This window comes from Marmota monax, unplaced genomic scaffold (genome assembly GCF_021218885.2).
Source record: "Marmota monax isolate L192 unplaced genomic scaffold, Marmota_monax_Labrador192_F-V1.1 WCK01_AAM20220418_F8-fsc00095, whole genome shotgun sequence".
Classification (NCBI taxonomy): domain Eukaryota; kingdom Metazoa; phylum Chordata; class Mammalia; order Rodentia; family Sciuridae; genus Marmota; species Marmota monax.
The window spans coordinates 2,359,789-2,381,199 of record NW_026695244.1 but is presented as its reverse complement, the minus strand read 5'-3'; the positions used below and the strand labels follow the sequence as shown (position 1 = coordinate 2,381,199).

General features: G+C 35.8%; 1 protein-coding gene across 1 annotated transcript in view; it reads right to left on the bottom strand.

The window, feature by feature from the left end:
* LOC124105780 (cytochrome P450 20A1) overlaps positions 1-21,411 on the bottom strand; it is a 58,030-nt gene that overhangs the window by 10,810 nt on the left and 25,809 nt on the right. Inside the window, exons 5-9 of the mRNA XM_046463123.2 lie at positions 20,187-20,354; positions 14,330-14,408; positions 9,221-9,336; positions 8,080-8,134; positions 3,746-3,866 (exon numbers count right to left, since the gene is read on the bottom strand). Of these exons, the coding sequence (XP_046319079.1) occupies positions 3,746-3,866; positions 8,080-8,134; positions 9,221-9,336; positions 14,330-14,408; positions 20,187-20,354 (539 nt within the window). The remainder of the gene's footprint in view (positions 1-3,745; positions 3,867-8,079; positions 8,135-9,220; positions 9,337-14,329; positions 14,409-20,186; positions 20,355-21,411) is intronic.

The following is a 21,411-nucleotide window of genomic DNA, read 5'->3' as shown; positions in this document are numbered from 1 at the left end:
AAAATGGGGCTGGGGATGTAGCTAAGTGGTTGAATGCCCCTGAGTTCAATCCTCAGTACCAAAAAAAAAAAAAAAAAAAAATTGGAAAAGAGGAATCACATTGTCACTCCTTGCAGATGATGTGATCATATATACAGAAAAACCCAAATTACACACACACACACACACACGCCTATTAGAACAAATTCAGCAAAGCTGCAGGATACAAGAATCAATATGCAAAAATAAATAAGGTTGCTATATACTAATAGCTAATGATCTGCAACAGAAACCAAGAAAGCTATCCCATTTATAATAGCTACCAAAAAAAGAAAAGATAAAATGTAGGAATAAATTTTACCAAAAGGTCTCTAGAGTGAAAATTGTAGAATATTGATGAAATGATTGAAAAGTACACACACAAAAAATGGAAAGATATACTGTATTTGTGGGTCAGAAACTCAATATTATTAAATGTCCATATTACCCAAAGAGATCTAAAGAGTCAATGTAATCTCTGTCAAAAGACAATGGCATTCTTCACAGAACTAGAAAAAAATAATCCTTATTTGTAGGGAACCTCAAATAGCCAAAGCCATCTTGAGCAAAAAAAGAACAAAGGGGCTGGGGTTGTAGCTCAGTGGTAGAGTGCTTGCCTAGCATGTGTGAGGCACTGGGTTCGATCCTCAGCACCATATATAAATAAATAAAGGTCCATCAACAACTAGTAAAATATTAAAAAACAAAACAAAACAGGAACCTTAAAAAAAAAAGAGCAGAGAACAAAGCAGGAGGCATACTGCTTGACTTCAAAATGTATACAGAGCTACAGTAATCAAAATATCATGGTGTTGGCATAAAAATACACATGGACCAAGGAACAGAATAGAGAGCCTAGAAGTAAATCCTTGCACTGAAGAAAGCACAGTCTTTTTAATAAATGGTGCCAGGAATACTGAATATCCTCATGCAAAAGAATGAAACCAAACCCCTATCTCTCACCAGTAACAAAAATCAAGTCAAAATGAATTAAAGATATGCTTAATCTGATTTAAACATTATATAATACATATATGTATCAAAACATTATAGCACCCCATTAATATCAATAAATCAACATAATTTTTACATTTTCATATGCCAGTTAAAAATAAATTTAATAAAAAAACTAAAACAATTTTGAACATGTTTATTTTGGGAGTAGCAGTTTAAAATTTCCTTACATTTTAATGTCATTCCACCACTTCTCAAACCTTCCTAATTTGAAATAATCTCATCATAATTTTTACTTGCTTAGAGATAGGTACATAAATTCCAGAAGAATAAAAATTTAAATGAAACCACATCTAGGGCTAGAGTTGTAGCTCAGTGATACAGCACACAGGAGAGGTGCTGGGTTCAATTCTTAGCGCCACATAAAAATAAAAAAAAGGTATTGTGTCCATCTACAACTATCTATATATATATAAAACAAACAAAATACACTGTAGCTGGGTGTGGTGGCACATGCCTGTAATCCCAGTGGCTCAACAGGACGAGGCAGGAGGATCGAAGTTTTGAAGCCAGCCTCAGCAACTCAGTGAGGCTCTAGGCAACTTAGTGAGACCCTGTCTCAAAACTTAAAAATTTTAAAAAAAGGCTGGGGACCTAGCTCAGTGGTCAAGTACCCTTGGGTCAATCCCTGGTACTAAAAAATTCACAAAAAAATACAAATGGCCTGAAGATAAATGAAATTATACTCAACCAATCAAAGGAGTTTTTTTTCACTTGCAAAATTGGCAAAGATGAAAAAGAATGACAATAGGCATTACTAATAAAAAGTGGAGAAAAAGACATCTCATATTCAGTTGGTGGAAGTACAAATTGGTATGACCTTTCTAATGCATAATTTGACAACATATCAAAATATTGTAATATCCTAATGAGAAAAATAAAAGCTAAAATGTACTACAATCTTGCCATAAGTCAATTCACATAAGTTTTTTTTTTTTTTTCTTTTTTGGTACCAGGGATTAAACACGGGTTGCTGAACCACTGATCTACCATGCCCAGATCACTTAAATATTTTAGACATAGGATCTCACCTAATCCTTACAAAAATCCTATGGAAATTCTTATTATTCTGAATGTACAGATTTAAATTAAAAGCAACTGTTAGGTTCACACAGCAGGTAAGTGGTACTGATAGGATTCAAACACATCTGTCTTACTCGATAGCTCTTAATCTTAACCACTGTGCTGCTGTAAAATCTCCGTAAACTGTAAGTTCACTTCTAGGCACTTACTATACAGAAAGAATTAGAAATACTAACAAAAGAAGTAAGCATAGGAATGTTGTAACTATGCATAGTAATATTTCTAATATAAAAAAAGAAACAAAAGTAGGAAACATCACTTTTCCCTTCCTTTTTTGAACAAATATTTATTGGGGACCTACTCACACTTGAAGACTGCTAGATAATGAGATACAACAGTGAACAATCCAGATAATGCCCAAGGATGTCAGAATCTTATTGACAGAGGGACAGAGAGTGCAGGGGACATATATGTTATGATAAAGGAAGTTCAGGGTATTATGAGAACACATAGCAAGAATACCTAATTGAGGGAAAGGGCTCTGCAGAGAAATAAAAACTTAGTTTAAGACCTGCAAAAAAATTTTTTGGAAGTTAGCTAGAGGAGAGAGGAAAAGAAAGAATCTACACACAGAAATAGTCTATGCAAATGCCAGGAAAGAAGAGCGCTGCACCCCAATGGTGGCACATGCCTGTGATTCTCCTGCCTCAGCCTCCCAAACAGCTGGGATTACAGGTGTGATCCCACATATCTTTATTTTTAAAGGGGCCTAAGTGACTGCAGTGTGCAGCCACAGGTTCCAGCAGCACTTCGGAGAATGAATTGGAGAGAAGCAATATTCAAGGCTTTCTATCACTATACTTTTGTCTTTTCTAGAATTTCATGTAAATTAAATCATACCATAGGCAGTCTTTTCTTTTTTTCCTCTCAGTACTGGGGATGGTAGGGATACTTTACCACTGAACTACATCCCCAGTCTTTTTATTTTTCACTTTGAGACAGGGTCTGGCTAAGCTGTTAAGGCTGGCTTCAAACTTGTGATCCTCCTGCTTCAGTCTCCCAAACTGCTGGAATTATAGGTGTGTGCCACTGCACTAACAGTAGAAAGTCTTTCGTTTTACTTCCTTTACTTATCATAATGATATTCACCCATTTTGCTGTGTACATTGACATTATATTTCTTTTATTATTTTGTAGTGTTACATGTTATGGTTATACCAATATTTGCTTATCTATTTAACAGTTGGTAAAAACTGAACTGATTCCATTTTTGAGCTATTTGGAATATTCTGCTATGAACATTTGCAATACTGGTCCTTACATGAACATGTTTTCATTTCTCTTGACTAATTACCTACAAGTGATTACTGACTCATATGGAAAGTGTATACTTAACTTCATAAAATTCTACCACACTATTTCCCAACTAGCTGTACCATTGTGTATTACCACTAACAAACATGGATGTCCCAACTGCCTAACAGTAATATTTTATACAGGCTCATTAAAGGTTCCCAGAACTACTTTATTATTTAAAACAGGAGATTAAATTATCCATTCAAATCTATATGTAAATATTTGAAATCCTATAAAATTATACAGGTTTCCTAGATATTAACATTAGCTTTAAATTAGATAAACTAATTCAAATTTGCTTTTTAATGATCTCTTCTTCCTTTTTAGTTCTTACCTGAGATGCTCAATTTTCTCTGGAGTAATAGGACCCTTCCCAAATACTTGGTCTACCTCTTCATGTAGTTTTCTTTGAACTTCTTCAGAAGTAGTTAAAAAACAGATTGCCCAGGTGCACACTAAGTGAAAAATTATAACAATGAAAACAGTTAATTCATATTTGGGGCATATAACAAGAAAAAACTAGTGGTTTGGGATTTTTTAAATTTCATTTTTCCCTCCCCTGATATAGACGATACATAAGTATTACCAAAGAATAAAATTTTGACAGGATTTGTATTTCATTAAATAGAACATGAATATTTATAGAGGTTACCAAAAACAGGTAGTGCAAGTAACAAGTCATTCAATGCATTTTACCTTAGGTAAAATGATGATAGTAAACTTTCTATCTGGGGAAGAGTTCAATGTTGGTAACTGTGAGGAATGATATTGTTCACTTGACCTTGTAAAATTTAAAAGTTGACTTATCAGTTCATTCACTAATGAATGAATGACCCATATATATCAAACTAGCAGGATATCTGTCTGAATATCAATATTCTAATTTTTTTTTTTTGGCTTGTAATGGTAAATATACTGGCTCCAAGAACTGTGACTGATTATTGCTTAGGACAGTCGTTCTCAAAAATCACCTGGAAGTTGGTTGATGCCACAATTTCACACGTACAGATTCTAATTTAGTAGGTCTGGGGTGAGGTCCATACATCCATACTTTTAACAAGTATGACAGTTACATCTCTTTTTTTATGTTTGTGGTATTGGGGATTTTAAACTCAGAGCCTCACACATGCTAGGCAGACGCTCTACCACTGAGACTGTCTTTGTTTTTTGGTTTTTTTTTTTGGTACTGGGTATTGAACCCACAGGCACTTAACCACTGAGCCAAACCCCCAGCCTTTTTTTGTCTGTTATTTAGAGATGGTGTCTTGCTGAGTTGCTTAGCAACTTGCTAAATTGCTGAAGTTGGCTTTGAACTTGAGATCCTCCTGTCTCAGCCTCCCAAGCCATTGGGATTACAGGCCTGCACCACTGCACCTGGCTCTGAGACTGCCTTTTATTTCAAGACAAGTTCTCACTAAATTGCCAAGACTTGCCCTGAATTTGCAATCCTCCTGGCTTGGCCTCCCCAGAAGCAGGATTACAGATAGTTACTTTGATGAACACCTAAATTGGAAAATTGCTGGCTCATGGCTTGTTTTTGCTTTAAACTGGTTTATGCATTATAATATTCTCTGAGGAAGTGGAAATGTAAGAAAGTTACATTTAGAACAAAAAACAAAGGAAATAGAGTAGTTATATTCCTTTAGGGATCGACTGGGATTAGAATTAAGGAGTGAAACCATCCTGTCATATACAAGCTGACACTATGTGTAACTCCACTTTTTCTAAGTCAGATACTTTTTGAATGCTATGGTAACCTTTTAAAAACAATATTTACTGTTTAGTTGCAATTGGGCACAATATCTCTATTTCACTTATTTATTTTTACGTGGTGCTGAGGATCGAACCCAGGGCCTCACAAGTGATAGGCGAGCGCTCTACAGCTGAGCCACAACTCCAGCCCTGCTATAGTAACTTTTACCTCTACTTACCAATCATCTGCTTCTTGGAGTAAAGACTGACTCAAAGCTAATTTTCTATTTTTAATTTTTATTTTTGCAGTGGTAGGAATGAAACCCAGAGCCTCATACATGTTGCACACTCTATCACTGAGCTACAGCCCCAGCCCTAAAGTTAATTTAAAAAAAATTTTTTTGTCTGAATCACCAATTACTCATATTGTTCACATTAAAATAGTGAGCTACCTGGCACTCAATCATTCATGAATTACTACTACCTGTCTTTAAATTTTCCCTACATATATTTCTTCATTTTGGCTTTTGAGTGAACTACAGAATTTCTATTTCACAAGTGGTGTGAAAACTTGTGCAGTGCACCATGTGTATATGTAGTACAATTTTACAACTGAAGGAATTAGCACAAAGATTTGCATAAAATAGCACTCATATGCTCTGACTGCCTCTATTATCACTTACAAGTAATATAACCAGATAAGCTTAATAATCGTAAATACTGACTTTTAAAAAATAATTAATTTATTTATTCTGCTTAGGTATATATGACAGCAGAATGCATTTTGACTCACTGTACACCAATGCAGCACAACTCTTCATTTCTCTGGTTATACAAGATGTAGTGTCGAACCATATGTGCTATCATACATGTACCTAGGGTAATAATGGTCATCTCATTCCACATTTTTCCTGCCCCTATCAACACCCCACTACTTCCTCCCCTTTGCCCAATCAAAGTTCCTCCATTTTTCCCATCCCCCCTCCCATTATGGATCAGCATCCACTTATCAGAGAGAACATTCGGCCTTTGGTTTTGGAGATTGGCTTAGTTCACTTAGCATGATATTCTCCAACTCCATCCATTTACCTGCAAATGTCATAATTTTATTCTCTTTTATTGCTGAGTAACATTCCATTGTGTATATATACCACAGTTTCTTTATCTGTTCATCTATTGAAGGGCATCTAGGTTACTTCCACAGTTTGGCTATTGTGAATTGAGCTGCTATGAACACTGATGTGGCTGTGTCACTATAGTATTCTAATTTTAAGTCCTTTGGGTATACACTGAGGAGTGGGATAGCTGGGTCAATGATGGTTCCATTCTAAGTTTTCTTAGAAATCTCCATACTGCTTTACAGATTGGTTGCATCAATTTTCAGTCCCACCAACATCAAACATTGGCTTTTCTTGCAGAACTCAATTACAAAGTATGACGGGTTGCGGATATAGTTCAGTGGTAGAGCATTTACCTGTATTTACAAGGCCATGAAGACATTTAATGTTCTTTAAATATAAAACTGACCAGAAATTGGGCACAATGGCACACGTCTGTAATTCCAGTGACCCAGAAGGCTGAGACAGGAGGATGGCAAGTTCAAGGCCAGCAAATTAACAAGACCTTGTCTCAAAATACAATAAAAAGGCTCAGAAGGCTGAGGCAGGAGGATCACAAGTTCAAAGCCAGCTTCAGCAACTCAACAAGACTCCATCTCTAAATAAAATACAAAAAGGGCTGGGGATGTAGCTCGGTGGTTAAGTGTCCCTGGGTTCAATCCCCGTACCAAATACATAAATAGGGATGGGGATGTGGCTCAGTGGTAGCAAATACTCTTGAAAACTCCCTAAAAACTGAAAATCAGATTAAAAGATCAATTCAACCTGGAAACAGTCCCTTTTTGTGGTAACCAGAATACCATTGATTCAGATTTTCTGAAGTTTTCAAGCCAGCTAGGCAAGCACTCTACCACTGAGCTATACTCCCAGCCCCTTCAAAGAAATTTTTTTTTTAGAGAGAGAGAGAGAGAGAGAGAGAGAGATAATTTTTTAATATTTATTTTTTAGTTATCGGCGGACACAACATCTTTGTTTGTATGTGGTGCTGAGGATTGAACCCGGGCCACACGCATGCCAGGCGAGCGCGCTACCGCTTGAGCCACATTCCCAGCCTAAAGATATATTTTTAATGTAATAACATTTTTGAAATAAGTGAGGATTATTTAAGAAGATAAATACATTATTCTTAACACATGCTTGCATATATTTCATTTAATCTATAATATCTGGACAAAATAATCATGGGAAGTTTACATATATACTCATCATTTTACAGAAAACTTCCCTAAACAGAAAGAGCTATCAATGAAATCCTCCCAGTGAAAATAAATTTTCTAGATTTTAAACTGCTACCTTAAATCCCTCCTATAAGCATTTATCTTATATATGTCTATAAACACTTTTATAAATACAGTACAAATGAACAGTACTCCATTAATCTAAAAACCAGCAAGGAAACTTAAAGCATACATCTTAGAATTTTAAATAAAAATCACCTTCAATTCCAACAAGAGAGGAATTCTTTTAGATCATGATTTCTGTGGCCTACATCCTCTGTTGGAGACCTTAATAACAGCAGACTGGTTTGAAGTCAGTGAAAAGCAGCAGCAGGAAATGGAAAAGCTCACTGTTCAGCTGGAAAGGTGTCAATAGCAGTTCATTTTAAAGGCACTAACTAGAATTCACAATCTATAAAATGTGTCAAGAAATTTATAGCAATTTTCAGAGGTGGCATTGAGCACTTCAGGTAAAAAAAAAAAAAAAAGTAGGGGGAACCTGTGTGAATCAAGCCTTTAAACAAGAATAATAAGCAGGGAAGGAAATTATAAAGAGGTCTTGCAAACAGTGTTTATTTTAGAATAGCTGTAGCCTTGTGTACTTTGTAATCCATCTGAAAAAGACATCAATTTATACTTACATTTCGCAGTTATTATGCAACCAGCCAGAGAAAATATCATACTGTCTTCTAGGACCTAGGACACAAAATTAAGTTTAGAAAGTATGAAATGTGGGCTGGGGCTGTAGCTCAATGGCAGAGCATTTGCATAGCACGTGTGAGGCACTGGGTTCCATCCTTAGCACAGCATAAAAATAAGCAAATAAAATAAAGGCATTCTGTCCATATACAATTACAAAAAAAATAAAAATAAAAAAAATAAAGGTATGAAATGTCAGTTGGCCTGTATTAGACCCTATTCACATAATCTAGAATATTTAAGCAGGGTCAACAAAAATTTTTTTAAAAGTATATTATCTTATTACCACGTTTTAACAAAAAAAAAATCTGTATAATGTGAAAACTAACCTAAATACTGCACTATGTTTTTGATGCAATAAAATACGCATTTTTCTGTTGGTAATATTACTGGCTTATGTTATACCTTGAAAACTGGTTCAGTTCTATTTTTATGGCTTGGCCTGAGGCACCAAATAGAGAAAGAATAGAAAAGAGCTGACACGGTGCTCAGAACCTGACTCAATTTCTGCACCAAAAGGGCTGGGGATGTAGCTAGAAAATCATTCTGGCTACCAGGACTTCCATGTGTCAAATGGAAGAAGATTCCAAAGAGGAATGAATGTGGCGATGATGACATTCCTGTCCTTTGCCTGACATACCATAAATGCAGTGGTGTGCTAACAGTAATAGTTGAGCACAGTGAACAAGCCCAGCTGCCACACCTGGTCATATCGACAGAGGGACTCAGTCTATGAGGGCTACATAAGTCCTCCTCTGTTATCATTACAGAATTTTAACTCAATATTTGCTTGCCCAATTTTTTTTTTTTTTTTTTGGTGATGCTGGGGATTGAACCAAGAACCTTGTGCATGTGAAGCAAGCACTCTACCAACTGAGCTACATCCCCAGCCCCTAGCTTACCCAAATATTAAATAATATATTGCTTCTTCAAAGAGCTAAATAATGAGATTGAATACTTGGGCCATTTATGATGTGTAATAAGAGAGAAGCCACTGAGTTTCCAGGAGGGCATCTGGATTACAGAGAATTTGATAAACATTTAACAATTTTTTATTTGATAAACATTTAACAATTACATCACCTGTTGGTCATTAAGGTTTCCCTGTACTAAGGAGTCAATGAAAATATGTTGACTGAAGTTCCTTCCTTTTCGTTCTTTTATGATTTTCTTTAAAACAGATTCCAGTTGCATGAGGGCTTAGAGAAGAAACACAAAGAACATTTAGAATACAAGCAGTTGTGGGGATTCAACTTTTTTTTTTTTTTGATACCAGGAACTGAACCCAGGGGTGCTTAAGCACTGAGCCACATCCTCAGAACTTTTTTTTTTTTTTTAATATTTATTTATTTATTTTTCGGTGGACATAACATCTTTGTTTGTATGTGGTGCTGAGGATCGAACCCGGGCTGCACGCATGCCAGGCGAGCGCGCTACCACTTGAGCCACATCCCCAGCCCCTCCTCAGAACTTTTTTGTATTTTATTTTGAGACAGGGCCTCACTGAGTTCTTTAGGGCCTTGCTAAGGTGCTGAGCCTGGCTTTGAACTCACAATCCTCCTGCCTCAGCCTCCTAAACTGCTGGGATTACAGGCGTGCGCTACCATACCAGGCAGGATTCAAGTTTTGAAAATTAATTCTGCACAATGTTCCCACATGCAGAATAAAACCTTTAAAGGTAGTAAACAACAATTTAAAAAGATAATTTATATTGAAAGTTGTCTACTTCTTTCCCCCTTCTTTTTGTTCAATTTAAGATGCATTCCCAAAAGTACATAAAACTATAAGTACAGTCCAAGGAATAAATACAAACACCCACATCATTTTCACCCAAGTCAAGAAGTGAGCTCTAGTCTTAAGGCTTTAAATCTAATTACTGAACACTTCCATATTTTTGCTTTTCATCCAGACATCTTTCCCCAAAGCTCCAGACTCAGATTTAAAAACAAATTTAACATCTTTAATAGGAGGTCTGAAGCATATTAATAAAAACATAACCAACATGCTGAACTTTTGACAATTTCAACAAAACCTGTATCTTTCCGCAGTCTTCCTCATCTTATTCTTTACTAATATAACCTCATTTTCCAGTTAATCAGGCTTAACATCTTATTTTCTCCCCCCTTTTACTCCACATTTAACCTGTCAATCAATGTTTCTGGTTATTTTCTCAAAATACGTAATTAATTTTTTATTGCTATTTTGTTCTTTATTTTCCGTTGTCTGACGCCTGGTCCTAGTCACATCATCTCTCTTGCCTGCTTCTCTGCAATAGCCCTGTAATTAGTCTCCCCACTTCTGCTCTGGGCTCCTGTAGTCCATCACAAGAGCCAGGCTGATGCTTTACTAAAATATAACTCAGATCATAATTCTGCTAAAGCCATCCACTGGCATCCTATCACACAGTAGCAATCTACTCATACAATGGCCTATAACCCACACACATTCTGTTACTCTCTCCAGTCTTCTGAGTTCACCTGCTTCTGCTCCTTTTGCAACCACTTCACATTAGCCATACTGGCTTCAAATATACCAGGAAGAGTCCCATCTCAAAGACTTTGCAATTGTATTTCCTTTACACAAAATAATCTTCCTTTGGACATCTGAGCATTCACACAATATGCAACTATTTGCTCAAAAATAATCTCATCTTGGTGAGGCCTGTCCTAATACTTACTTAAAATTGTAACCTCTCTACCTCCTGATAGTTTTATTTTTTTTCTACAGCATTTTTTACTTTTTAACACTCTATTCAATTTACTTTAGAACCTTGTCTGTCTCTTCCCACTAGAATGTGGAGCCATAAGGGCATGATTTTTTATGTTTACTGACATTTCCCCGCACCTAAAACATGTCAGAATATTACAAAATTTCATTAAATATTTATAAAACTGAATGAATTTGATACATCAGTGGTGAAAATGAGCATAAATCAGTAATACCCAAACTTTGTTACACATTAGAATCACGTGGGAAGCTTTTTTAAAAAATAGTAATTCACAAGTCACACATTATACCAAGTAAATCTGAATGCTTGCAGGTAGAGGGAAGGCTTCAATATATATTTTAAAAATTCAGTGTGTAGCAATATTTGGGAATTACTGTTATACATTCTCAGTACTATAAGTACATTAGAATAATTTGGAGAGCACTTCCAAAATAATCTGCCTGATTCCCAGGGCTTTGGAGAAATTAGTCCTGAAAAGGGCCTGATGATCAAGTTTTGTTTTAAGTTCCCCAAGGGATTCTAATGTGCAGGTGTTAGGGCAGGCCTAAAATGGCTGTAGTTGGGCTCCCTCTGTTGAGAGCCACAGCCGAAGGGGCCCCAGCAAACTTCCAGCTGCCAGCAAACTTCCAGCTGCTGGCTGATGATTGGCTCACAGCGGCCCCAGCAACATCTAGCTGATTGGCTCCTCTGCGGTGATGCTCATTGGGCTGTTTCCCTGCCCTTTCAGACCACGGAGCTGCTCACTGGGGGACTTTTTTGGCTCCGCCCACGTGACCCAGCCAATCGGCCTCAAGAGCAGGAGGATTGTGGGAGGTGGGGAGAAGCTTGTGTGGGAGAGAGAGGCTTGTGGAAAGCCGGTGGTGGCAGTTGAGGCTCTGAGGATTTTTCCTGAGAGGCTGTTTTGTTTGGCGTGTGTGGTTCTAAAAATAAAGTTAGTTTCTTTTGACAAGTGGCTCCTGATTGTGCCCAGCCAGACTGCGGCATCCCTCGCTGAGATTTCCTGCAGATTATGTTATGTTATGTTTTAAATGTGGAGCCAGGGTTGAGAACCTGCTATGTTATAGGTTAGTCACGGCCAGAAACACTTTGATTCTGTATATATACTCAAGATCATAAACACTGACTTGTGAGCATGAGCCCCCTTATGTAACCTGTTGGCAATGGGTCTTCTTTGTTTGACCTACATATAAAAAAGGCCTAAGAAAAGACTCCAGGGCTAAATAGAGGCAAATTGGAACTGGCTGGGTGCTAAAGCTGAAACTGGAGGCTGAATAAAGCATGTCTACTATCCTAACTGTCTTGCACCTTCTTTCACCTGCTGGAAGTCAAATCTTTTTCCTAGGTTAGAGACCCCACATGACAGCAGGACAAGTTGGGAATTAGTTGAACAAAGGAAGCTTTGCTCTACTCATGGGATTCCATTGATAGGTACCAAAACATAATTATTTTCAATAAAAGCTCAAATTTGATTTATGTCCATGTGATAGGCCAAGGAACATATACAGACAATCTATTTTTATTTGGAATAAAAAAATATTAAATTTTCATTTTATGTTAATTTAACTAATATCTCTGAAATACTTTTTTTTTATCAAGAGTACTTAATCCAAATCATCCATAAAGATAATCAGAATGGTAATAAAAACCAAATTGTGTCCATTAAAAGACTTTTAAAAAAAATTTCTGTTGGACATCAAGGTAATCACTAGAATACCAAGCTAATGAGGATAGGGAGTTTATTTCCTGTGCCTAGAATAGGGCCTAGTACATAGTAAACCACAATAAAAATTTGTTAAAAGAATGAAGAGAGGGCTGGGGTTGTAGCCCAGTGGTGGAGTGCTTGACTCGCGTGCGTGAGGCGCTGGGTTCGATCCTCAGCACCACATAAAAATAAATAAATAAAATAAAAATATTGTGTCCATCTACAACTAAAAATAGTTTAAAAAAAAGAATGAAGGAAGAGAATCTTGTGAAGCAACAGTATTATACATGAAAATAACCATTATTCCAATGCAGCCCATATTTTTGTTTGTTTTTGAGACAGGGTCCAGGGTCCTATTATAGAAAGACAGCAAGGTTCTTTTTGTTGTTGTTTTTTGTTTTTTCTTTTGGTGATGCTAGGGATTGAACTCAGGGCCTTGTGCATGCTAAGCAAGCACTCTAACAACTAAGCTATATCCCCAGCCTAAGACAGGGTCTTATTATGTTGGCCATGCTAGCCTCAACTCCTGGGCTCAAGCAATCCTGCCACCCCAGCCTCCCCAATAGCTGGGACTACAGACACAAGCCACTAGGCTCAGCAAGACTATGCATTTGAATTTACTCTGCCTGCTTCCAAGAAAAGGAATAGAAGCAGGTCAGAATAAAAATATTAAAACCAATCAACCATTGACAGAAAATACAGAACAACAACAACGAAAGACCAAGAGAAAATAAATTGTGGAAGCTATCCTAAACTAAAGTTGCTATTTTTTAGTGTAAATATTATAAAGTCATAATTAATGCCGAACAATTTTGAAAATATTTTTACTCAGTGTTTTAATGGCAAGAATTTTTTGTTGCTATTTTTTTTTGTTTTTCACAAATAGCTATATATTACTTAATCATATTGACATTATTTTCTTAGCAATTCCTATAATGTTGGACTCTTAAGTTTATTTTCAGTTTTCTATTTACAGAAATAGTATTACAGGGGCTGGAGTGGTGGCTCAGTGGCAGAGCGCCTGCCTATCATGTGCAAGGCACTGGGTTCGATTCTCAGCCCCACATAAATACATAAAATAAAAGTCCATTGACAACTAAAAATTATTAAAAAAAAAAATAATAATATTACAAAAAATAAGGAACAAGAGTAAAGCCTAGGGACAGAGAACTTGACTAGTATGTTCTAGGTCCTAGGTTTGATCCCCAGCACTACACACATAAAAATATTCATGAATATTTTCTTTTTTTTTTTAAAGAGAGAGAGAGAGAGAGAGAGAATTTTTTAATATTTATTTTTCAGTTTTTGGCAGACACAACATCCTTGTTTGTATGTGGTGCTGAGGATTGAACCCGGGCCGCACACATGCCAGGCGAGCGCGCTACCGCTTGAGCCACATCCCCAGCCCGAATATTTTCTTTTTTCTAGATATTTTATCCATTATTTATGACTCTAATATGTACTGTCAAACTACCTTTTTAGGATTATACCCTTATGTTTTTCATGAATCTAGCAGAGTGTACTCATTTTGCAGTGAGTACTAGAGTATCTTTGTACTTACTCCCTACTTTTTCTTCTCTTTTGTTAAAAAACCAGAAACCAAACCAAACAAAAACCTTGTATTATAGAAAATGTAGGAAAAAAAGCATAAAGAGAACAAAAATTTATATGACTTGTAATCTCACTATTCAGATATAACCCTAATAAAACTGGGGCACATATCTTTTTGTCCTTATTAAAAATGAAGAATGACCAAACTTACCATCTTCATATTGTTTTTTCCGAGTTGCACTTTTATCAAGTGACCCATCTAGAAAGCCTTTTCCAATCTCAGACCAAACCTGAAAATAGGAAAACATGTATCTATTATCTGTTATGCACATTTTAAAAATTGTATCCACATTTTCTAAATATAGAACAATGTAAACTAATAAGTAAGAAACTCTTCCCTCACCAACAACTCCAATGATTAAGTCCTCCCTTTTAAGTGACTGCATAACCATTAACTCCATAGTTTGTAGGACAGGGAATCAAATATATTTCAATGGTTTCAGTCAAGGCACTTTCAAACAAATTACAACTGGAAAGTGAAAAGTTCCTTCTTTAAAAAAAGAAAAAAAAAAAGCTTTGTGAGAACACTTAATTGACTTGCTTCCCAAATTGTGATCTTTGGAGCCACATTATAAGAACACCTGAAAACATGTTAGAAATCTAGAATTTTTGCCCCACCACTGACTCTACTAAATCAGAACTAGCCTAATGCAATTCTCCAGGAACTAGGGAGAATATTAACCTAGAAGAATTTTGGATCAAAACATTGCCTTAATAAAAACAATAAAGATAATAATTTCTAACATTTACTAATTAAAAAAAAGAAAAGAAAAAAACCCATAGGAACAGAGGAAAAATGATAGAGCAGCACAGTATATCCTCCATTTTTTCTTTTACTTAATGGCATAAGTAGATAAATAAAAATTCATAGATAATTACAAATTTTTACATCACCTGAAATATTGATAATCATTGAGTGAGGCCCAGAAAGGGTTAAAAATTAATCTAACATTCGAAATAATTAGCTTGCCTAGCGTGCATGAGGGTCAATTCTCAGCACCACATAAAAATAAATAAATAAAGGTATTGTGTCCAACTACAACTAAAAAATAAACATTAAAAAAAAAAGAAAGAATTAGCAGCCTAATAGGCTTCCACTGTTTCAAAATTGGATGATTCTCTCATTAAAAACCTAACTTGATTACAACAGAAAAGCTCTGAGCCAGGCACAGTAGACCATGACTGTAATCCCAGCTATGCAGAAGGCTGGGTGAGGCAGGAGGATGGAAAGTTTGGAGCCAGCCTCAATAATTTAGCAAGACCCTCTCTCAAAATAAGAGGGCAAGGGCGGGGGTGGGGATGGGGTGGGGTGGGGATGGGGTGGGGTGGGGGAGCGCCTGGGGATATAGCTCAGTTGGTACAGTGCTTGTGGCACATGTACAGGCCCTGGGTCAATCCCCAGCACTACAAAAAAAAAAAAAAAAAAGCGGCTGGGGTTATAGCTCAGTGGTAGAGTATCTCTGGGTTCAATCCTCAGTACTGCAAAAAAATAAAAATAAGGCTCTGAAAAACTTGGGGAAAAAATATAACACTTATTAATCAATGGCTAAGTATTTAAAAAACAGTAAAAGAGTTAAGGTTCTTAACTCTTACCTTAATCTATATACTTTTCAGATTACTTGAATGTTCAAAAAAAAAAATGGGCTGGGATATAGCTCAGTTGGTAGACTGCTTGCCTCACATGCACAAGGCACTGGATTCAATCCCCAGCACCACATACAAACACACACAAACTAGTAAAAGTACTATAAAATTAAAAGTAAATGTTTTTATTAGGAATATCCTTAAAGAGTGTTTCTAAAGGAGTCTCTAGGCATGACATAGAACACAGGACAGAATCCATAAGGAAAAATATGAATTGATTAAGCCACATAAAAATATTAACATTTGTGATAGTGAAAAAACACTACAAATAAAAGTAAAAGCAAATGAAATACAAAAATAAGGCGCTGTACAGATTATTGAGAAAAAGAAACATACCAACATAAATATTACAAAATACATGAGAAAGCATTTCACAAGAACAATATGAATGTTTGACAAAATTATAAAGACACATTTAACCTCATAGACGATTTTTAAAATGTAACTTAATAATGAAATACCTTTTTGGGGGGTGGATTAAACCCTGGCCACTTTATCATGATATACACCCCTCAATCCTTTTTTTAAACATTTTTTTAAGTTGTAGGTGGACACATACCCCTATTTTATTTTTATGTGGTGCTGAGGATTGAACCCAGTGATCCACACATGCTAGACAAGCTGTCTACCACTGAGCCACAAACTCCAGCCCAGCTCCCAGTCCTTTTATTTTAAGACAAAGTCCTGCCGAATTACTGAGGATCTTGCTAAATTGCTAAGGCTAGCCTTGAACTTGCAATCCTCCTGCCTCAGCCTCCCTTGTACCTGGGATTATAGATGTGTACCACTGCACTTAGCATAAAATGTCTTTTTTACTTATTACATAGACAAATATTTAATGGACCACTGATCTAAATGTTGTCAAAAGAACTGGGAAAGAGTACACTAATATTGGTGGGGAAATAATTAGGGGAATGTTTTTGGAGGGCAGTTCAGAAACACAGACTGCAACTGAATCTGAGGTGTACATTTTTTCACACCAGTAAATAAGTATGCATTTTAAAACTCATGACATCTGCCAACTATTATCAGCAATGTAGATGAAGTTGTCATTACCTCTGAATTCACAAACTGCTTATTATTACTGGTGCATGACTGGAACAATGGCAACCCCTTGGTGTTACAGACATTAAAAGATCATTTGAGGAATTATATTAAGTTCTGCTTATCATCTAAGCATTTTCTTTGTCAGCTTCTCATAACATTAGTAACAGATTCCTACACAAGAAGATGTACTTTCTTTCTTTCCCTTTTTTTTTTGTACCAGGGATTAAACCTAGGGCATTTAAAGGCTGAGCCACATCTCCAGCCCTTTTTATATTTTATTTAGAGACAGGGTCTTACTAAGTTGCTTAGGGACTCACTAAGTTGCTGAGACCGGCTTTGAACTCCTACCTCAGCCTCATGAGACACTGGGATTACAGCATGCACCACCGTGCTCGGCCCCATACTTTGAATCTACTCAAAATATCAGATAATTCCAAAATGATAGATATTTACCAGAATAATGGTCCTGTACTTTCTAAAAATGTTGATGTCAAAGCAAATAAACAAACAAAAGACTGAGAAACTGTCCATATTAAAGAAGTTTGATCACTAAAGGTAATGAGCAATGACCTAAGCTGAGCCTTGAGTTTGGGGAAGAGGAAACTATAAGAGCATTACTGGGATAACTGAAGAAATTTGAATATAGATTCTGGATGAACTAACAGGATTGTATCAGTGTTAAACTTAACAAGTTGTCACTATATAAGAAAATATCCTTGTTTTAGGAAATACAGACTGAGGATATTCAGAGATAAAACATCCATTTTTGCTCTTAGATAGTTCTGGAAAGGGGGAAGGAAAGGATACATAGATGGATTGGATGTATGAATGAATGTATGGGTAGACAGACAAACAGACGGACAAATGCATAAAAAAATCAAATGGAACAAAATGTAAACAACCACTGTATTGGGTTGTAAAGGGTATGTGGGAGTTCCTGTATAAGCTGTAACTTTTCTGTAAGTTTGAATAAATTTCTGCTTTGAAGTTATATGGAAAGAAAGAAAAGGGAAGAAAAGGAAAATAGCATAGAAACATGTAGGATATCAGTGGTTAGAAGAAAATCTTGGAAGCAATGGTAGAAGTTTCTTTTTAAAAATGCTCTTTTGTCAACAATTAAATTTAAAAATTGATTATTCATTAAATGAGAAGATATTTTAGGAAATACCTAGCCAATTTCTTTTGCCAAGGGACATAGCATAGTTTATTCCAGGAAGTGGAATTTAAAATGATTTTCAGGAAGACCACAGGTCTGAGACCAGCCTCAGCAACTTAGCAAGACAATGTCTTGAGAGGAAAAAATAAAAAGGGCTGGGGATGGAGCTTAGTGGTACAATCCACTAGTATCTCCAGGTACAATCCCTAGTATTAGTACTGCCAAAAAAATATTTTCCACTTTAGTTTTTAAAAAAATATTTATTTTTTAGTTATAGATGAACACAATATATTTATTTTATTATTTTTTTAATGTGCGCTGAGGATTGAACCCAGTGCTTCACTCATGCTAGGCGAGCGCTCTACCTCTGAGCCACAACCCCAGCCCCCCCACTTTAATTTTTATATGCCTGAATATATAAAAGTTTTATGAAAAAAAAATTTTTGTTTTGTGTTTTAAACCATCAGACAAAAGCAGTGAGGTTATTTTAACAGCAAAAAGTATATTATTAAACAGAGACAGGGTATTAACCTACAGTTTCTGGAGAGTTTTGTTTAGAACACATTATTTAGATTAAGATTATTCAATCTTTTTTATACATTTTAATAAAGGGAATAATTTCTCAGATCTGAAATGTGGTAGATTTCAACAAAATAATCTAAATATGATTTCAACTAAATAATCTAATGTTGAGACTGATTTAAAAAAGAAAAAATTCCATATATGAATCTAGAAAAGGCAAACAATAATTCAGTTACAGATTGAATTTTCTTGCTTCTAATCACATTTACCTCATTAGTATTTTTATGTTCCACTGACTTTGTTGAACTTCTTCCTATGTATGACATAATCTAGTTCTATTAAGCACAGTTTGTCTCCTTATTCTAGAATTCAATATTACTTTTATAACATACTATTAAGTATTAAAAGAAAAATTAGTCACATACTTTTTACATTTCAAAAAGTATTTGCTTAAAAAAAGCAATTCTTGGGGTTGGGGATTTAACTCAGTGTCAGAGCACTTGTCTAGCATGCACAAAGCCCTGAGTTTGAACCTAGGCAAAAAAAAGTAATTTTTAGCTGGGCATAGTGGCACACACCTGTAATCCCAGCAACTCAGGAAGCTGAGGCAGAAGGATTGCAAGTTCAAGGCCATTTTAGTAATCCAGCAAGACTATCTCTCAAAGGGAAGAGGGAAAAGTTATGAGGATAGAAAAGATGGTGGACTGAGATGGACATCATTACTCTAGGTACATGTATGATGGCACAAATGATGCGTCTCTACACTGTGTAACAACCAGAGAATTGAAATGTTACACTCCATTTGTGTATGATGAGTTGAAATGGATTCTGCTGTCATGTACAACTAAGTAGAACAAATAAAAAAAACTAAGAAAATAGAAATGAGAGAAACAAACATCTCTCTATAGATAGAACTCCAATGAATCAAAGGAGAACAGGAGACAAATTCATCTGCTGCTTGATCCTCAACCCCAAGAGCCATATCTCCTTAATTAATAGGTTTCACTGTAACACTTCCATACATGCATATATTGTGTTTTAATTATATCTACCCTCCGTAGGAGGTATATTTTGAAGTTCTCATTCCTTTACTTTGTTTATGAATGTGTAATAGTAAATAATTTCATTTGTTTATCTTACATTTTACTGGATTGAATACTGCTTAAGAATAGAGACTTACTGGAGGGAATAGAAATGGTGTAACCACCTTGGAAAACAATGTAACGCTATCTTCTAATGTCAAACCTTAATATACTCTAATATCTAGCAATTTCATTTCTAGATATATATGCAAGACAGATATAAACAACATGGGATTTGTGTAAGTGCATTCATGATACTAAAACCTGAAAACAAATACCCATAATGAAAAAGAATAAATTTTAAAAAAAAGAAAAAGGGTGGTAAAGCACTCCTGGTTTCCATCTCTACTTACACACACACACACACACACACACACACACACACACACACACCACACAAAAGCAATTCTTAAATTTTTTTTTAAAAAGAATTATTTTAGCTCATATTGTTCTTTTTAGGTCAAAACAAGAAGCTTAACTTTTCTTGAGAGGCAAAGTCAGCATTTTATCATCCAGTGTGATGAAAACAATAATTTTAAATTTGTCACTAGACTTACTGTGCCATGATTCTTTTGGAAGCGAATGACTTCCTGGTCATCTTCAAATGTACTACCCATTACTATCTGTGTAACAGACTTCATAGCAAAACCAAGCATATGCTGGCTGAGGGGTACATGCTGGGTCTCTGGGTAGGAGAGCCATTTGTCTAATAATTCTTCTGAAAGCTGAAAGAAAACAGACAGCCACAACGATTTATTCTTTCTTCTCAATAAATCTTAGAACAACTCAGCAAATAGATTCATTTCATGGCATACACAGTTCAACTCCAGAACCAAAGTAAGCATCAGGTATTTCAGACTCTGGCTCCACATGTAATCCCTTTTCAACATCAGGTTCAACTTCTGTTAAAGAGCAGATCTGCAAAGCAAAATGGAACCACCACAACAATATAAACAGAAAATGTAAATTAAAAATTCAAACACAGAAAAAACTCAAACCTAATGGAAACCGAAGAGACCAAAATCTTAGCATCTACTTAAAAACAGTAGAGGTTTAGGGGCTGGGGTTATGGCTCAGAGGTAGAGCACTTGCCTACCACGCGTAAGGAACTGGGTTCGATTCTCAGCACCACATATAAATAAAATAAAGATATGGTGTCCACCTAAAAAATAAACATTAAAAAAATAGAGGTTTACCAGATATTCTAATAAACATGAATCATGTTTATTGATTGCTTCTGTATGCTTTAAAACAGGTGCCTCTTAGAGCCTCTCTGTCATTCCTTTATTCACCAAACATGCATTAACTACATGGTAGAGTACAAATAATATGAAGTAAAACGATCACAGACTTTGTAGTCAGAAAAATCTTTTTATATTTTTACCAGGGATTGAACCCAGGGGTTCTTAACCTCTAAGCCACATCCCCAGCTCTAGAAAAATCTTGATTTTATTTCTGGCTCTGACACTTGGAAGTAAAGTGGCTTCAGGAAATGTGCTTAACCTAAAGTTTAGATACTTGAACAGTTCAGCTAGAGTGACACCTGCTAACTTGCATGGTTGTTGTGACAGGGATGAATATAACCACGTCACATAATGTAGTAGAGGTTCTGTGAGCTACTATATGGAAAGTTCCTACCATGTTAGGAACTCAAATTAAGTTCCTTTTCCATGTCAATTCTATGAAAGTTTCATTATAGTATAAAGGATTAAAATTAACTTTTGTGAGAAAAAGAATATTCAGAATGAAAAGATTTAGCATTACAGAGATTTCTCCTATTTA